This window comes from Atta cephalotes (genome assembly GCF_000143395.1).
Source record: "Atta cephalotes unplaced genomic scaffold scaffold00002, whole genome shotgun sequence".
In the NCBI taxonomy this organism is placed as follows: Eukaryota; Metazoa; Arthropoda; class Insecta; order Hymenoptera; family Formicidae; genus Atta; species Atta cephalotes.
Genome location: NW_012130066.1, coordinates 8,169,336 through 8,174,268, shown reverse-complemented (window position 1 = coordinate 8,174,268; position 4,933 = coordinate 8,169,336). Strand labels below are relative to the sequence as shown.

Genomic DNA, 4,933 nt, shown 5'->3' with positions numbered 1-4,933 from the left:
TCTCTCTCTCTCTCTCTCTCTCTCTCTATATATATATATATATATATAATATATACATATATATAGAGTCTTTTATACTTGTTAAATTTTTTAAACGATTGTACTTCAAAGAAATACAATATGTTAAACATAAGAAATAAAAATTCTCTTTTTTTAAAGAAATTGTATAATTATTTTATAAGATATCTCGAAATATATAAATTTAAAATCGTGATAATTATTTTTTGAAATATGAATTTTAATCTTGCTTTAATTTTCATAAATTTCTGTTTTACAATTCAACGAATTTTACAACTCTGCTGCTACGCATTGTATCAATCGAATTAATCTTTATTTTAATTTCAGATAATTTATGAAAATTGTATTATATAAAATTAGTATTTGAATTATTGTACATTCAAAAATTTGATTTTTGATATTGATTTGATAAGTTACAAAAAATATTTTCATTGAAAAGTAGTATATTGACAAAGATATTTTGAAAGATACATATTAATCACCATTAGAAATTATATTTTTTATTTTATTTTATTTTATTTCACGACGAATATATTTGTACAAAGCGTTACAATTCCGTAGATAAATTTTCTAAAAGTGTAGAATCGTCAAATGATTCATTGAAAGAGGACAATTTTCTCGCAGTTGCTTGTTTGTTTAAGTCAATGGCTGCGAGTCTAAGTCTATTTTTCCATTCTTTCGCATTGTGTTTTTCAACAGAACACATAACAATTTCATTAATTTCATCTTGAATATTATGACAAGTAATTGATTGGAATACCGATTTCAGATCATTTTTAATTTTTTGTTTTAGACTTTTGTCTCTGCTGACTAAATTCAAGAGAAAAAGACCGTTCTTCATTAAACATGAGGCAACTGCTTTCAGCACTGACATTTCGAGAAATTGTTTAGGTGGACAATTCATTCCGATGGTGGTATCTTTGCTATCGATATCGAAAAGTATTGCCTTATACTTTGTCTCGGATGCCGCAACGTCTTTAATATATTGAATTCCATCTGCGATCTCCACTTTCATCCGGTCATCAAGAACGAGATTGAAGTATTCAGTAGCTACTTTTAACATAGTATTATCAATTTCGACTGCAGTAATTTTTAGCTGAAAAAAATTAAAATTTTCGATTTATGTTACGAAAAAGATTTCTAATGATTTAATGAATTCTATCCAAAGATACATACTTTAGGAAAACATTGATGTAAGAACATGCAAAGACCACCACCTCCAAGTCCTATAATCATAATATTGTCTTGTTCTTTTAAATCGATTACTGCATTTACTCCAGTGCTCATATATATATGATGTTCACAAGCTAAGAATCCAGGATCGGCAATTTTCTTCGTTTTACCACGTCTAGATTTTGCTGTAAATAATTGTCATAATTGTATGCAATCAATCATTGTCATTATCATAGAATTTCCGAATTGATTATAAATTAGTACCGTCTTTTAGTCTGGCTTCACTCTGAATGACGTAAGGATTATTCAGAAACACAAGCCGCCTGAATTCGTGACCATCCTTCTCTACTTCTTCGATAACAAACGATCCACTGATGTCACTTTTTCCTTCATAGCAAATATTTCGAATCCCAACATCTGAACCCAAAGAAAGAAAAGGAATATCATTTTTGCCACACAAGCCAGCCGGTGCTAAATTAAGAATGCAATTTTCTAATTCTGTTTTCACAGCATCCCAATTATCAAACTTGTGTTCTCTACGTAAGGTAACAATTGCGAGTCTATCTCGCTGCGCGCTTTTTAGAACTTGTTGTCGTCCTTCTTTTGTACTGAACAACCAATCTGTTTCCCTGTTAAACCAAGAAAGAAAAATATATAGTGACAACAACTCAATAGTAAAACATTCAACTAATAAATCAAACGTACTTTCCCTGTGGCACAATGAAAGCTGCATATGTCTTTGCCCCCTGTATGCGTGGTTGGTCAAGAACATAGACGGTGTATCGTGGATGCTTATCACCTGAACGATGTAAATCCAACGACACTTCTCCCACATCAGCAACACTTCTCTTGTAAAGACTATTGCACACTAGTGCCGATTGTTGTGCAGATAATATAGCGGATATCACATCATCTGTTGTAGATAATCGTTCCGGTGGGCCATCGATCAGAGCTATCTCGAGAACCTATCAGGATTATAATCTACAAAAATAAATTTGACTAACTTGCTCATCTAGCTAAGACAATATAAAAATTCTAAAGATCTTTTGTTACAACATACGTTCTGGGATAATTTAGTAAATTTTGTAGCAATGATCACAAAGACAGGAACTGAACTGCCTTCTTCTATACGTGTTTTCAACTCGGCTTCGTGACATCGTGCTATACGAAACATGAAGCCTGAAGTAGGAAAGTATGATAAAAGCTTTCGTAGGATGTGCTCTTGAAGCAACGATATACAGATGTATCTGCCTCCATTCCGTAACACTCGTGTGATTTCCTAAAATAAATTTTAATTAATTTAGTTATTATTGAAAAAAATTTTTCTAGTGATTTTTCTAATCGGAAACTTACTTTGAAATATTTATCAATTATAGACAATGTTGCTTCTTTGGTATCTGGCATTAGAGCATCCAGTGTACCTTTGTCGAGAACTACACTAAATTTTCCATCAGGGTATGTCATTTGTGTGGCATCCATATGTTCGTATACTAGATCTGGTCTTGTACCATTATTTATATCAAGCATTTGTTGGATCACAATATGTGATATATCAATATTGACTATATTTCTGTAATATCAATTGATTTATTTTCCATAGGAACTTGAAAACTGAATTGATTTGATAACTTGTATATTATACTGGATTAGTACATATTAAAGGCTGCTTTATATAAAGTATCTAAATGCAGTAACATGTCTAATCAACTTTGACAATGAAATAATACATATATATTTTACTAATATTTTGTTAAACATGGCAATATTTATATTGAGTATTTAATTGTTGAATATGTATATACTTTTATTCCACTGTACTAATTTCATGTACAGCAGCTTTTAATACATTAATCTAATGTAATACAAGTGACTAAACTTGCTATTAAGTATTGACTGTGACTATTAGAAACTATGATTTATATAAATAAACACACACAAAAGAAATTGTACCTGTAACCAACATCATACAAAGCCATGCTTAATGTAGAATTCCCGCAACCAACGATCAGAATGTCATCTTTCATTTTGATATACTTCACAAGTATTTCACATAATTCTGGATATTCACCATACCTAAAGCCAAACAAAATAAATAAACATTAAGTTACTAAAAAAAATATAACATAACATTATTAACATAAATATAGAATGTTTACCATTCGAACGCCTTCTTGCCACGCTTTTTGAAGAATGTGTTCCAGTATTCCGCGTGACTAAATTCCTCATGCGCTTTTGGAAGGAGATTCATATTTTACAGTATATTCGTAATAAGATTGTAAACAATTGAGATCAGAGAAAAATATCAGAGCGCTCCTCGTCTTGATCCCAGGCTTTTCTCCTCCGATTCGGTAGACTTTCGTTCTGACACTGAGTCACTTAGCCCTGTTGGTATCTCTGCCTATATCTATATCTAGTAAATTTCTTACAGTTCGGCCAGCCTGACATCACATTCGTCTTTGAATGCTTAAATCAAGACTGCAACTGTTTTTGTTGAACAAGTCCGTAATGAGCTCGACTTGCCTGACAACATATTCGACTTGGAATATCCCCATGGCATTTTTCCGCCATATCCAGGATCTTCTTACAAAGGTCGTCAGAGTCCCCAGGGCACGACCGCCATCTACCGGGCAACTAATCAATTCTCGTGTTCTCCGTCTAGGAAATCAGATAATCTCTTGATTATCTGAGCTCATTTCTGTCCTTGTTCTATATCCGAGTTCCAGTCTCTTTTACCGAATCATTCCGAGTACACTTCGGACATTCTCGCCATCGATTCCTTATAAGGCAGCTGACTCCAGAACATTTTTCTAAAATTCTGATCCTCTTCCCCTGAGAGGTAGCAGGCTTCTGAGCTGTAAACAATTGACGACAACAGAGAAAAATATCAGGGCACTCCTTGTCCCAGGTCTATTCTCTCCTCCGATTTGACTTTTGTTCTGTCATTGAGTCACATAGCCCTGATGCTGTTGATATCTCTGTTGTGTCTATATCTACTAAATTTCTTACAAAATAAATACACACAGGAAAAGTTGAATTGGCTGTTTGATATTATTTTCTAATATCAAAGGTTAGATTTTAATATTGCGTATCTTGTCCTGTATTGAGAAAGTTTATTACAGAATAAATCATAATGTGATTTTGTACTCCGCTATGCAAATTTAACCATTCATAATCATTTAATTCATATCATGAATATTCCTGTGTAAATTTTTGTTTTTTTTTTTTGAAGAAAGAACGATATATATCTGATTCACATAACTATAGGTTTGTTTCCTCTACGAGGATTGCAGGAACTAGAACTGAATTGAACTAGTGCAATCACTGCAATCTAGAACTGACGAGTGTAAGCATGCAAAGACTAATAGCATTTTCTCTTACACTGAGTGTACCTCGTATTACGCCAGTTGCGTGTAATGCTGCATCAGTGTTGCACTACACAAGTGTACATACACCATGGTGTACACTACTTCATGCTATCGTGTTTAATTCTGCTGCCGACTTCCATTTTTGAATTTTTAATGTCATACTGGCTCTACACCAATCTCTTTGAGATCGTCAAAACTCACTTCGTGCATAAAATTTGTACACACTACACTATAACCATGGAAACACGTTATGAGTTGTACTTATAGACGATAATGCAGCCAAAAAAAAAGTTATAAAAAACATTTTAGTGCAAGATAAAAATGGTATCTCATATTGTTTACATGGAAGTATTAGATTCGTGTGATGAAAATGATAC

The 4,933-nt window shown here is 32.7% G+C and overlaps 1 protein-coding gene across 1 annotated transcript; it reads right to left on the bottom strand.

Annotated features, from left to right (window-relative positions):
- Window positions 1-502: 502 nt before the first annotated feature.
- LOC105621718 (methyltransferase-like protein 13) lies at window positions 503-3,439 on the bottom strand. Its single transcript, XM_012203179.1, has 8 exons — window positions 3,348-3,439; window positions 3,142-3,264; window positions 2,545-2,761; window positions 2,252-2,470; window positions 1,897-2,156; window positions 1,456-1,820; window positions 1,195-1,376; window positions 503-1,114 (listed from the first exon to the last, which is right to left on the bottom strand). Exons 1-8 carry the CDS (start codon window positions 3,437-3,439, stop codon window positions 566-568), a joined length of 2,007 nt encoding a protein of 668 aa, XP_012058569.1. The 3' UTR covers window positions 503-565.
- Window positions 3,440-4,933: the final 1,494 nt, after the last annotated feature.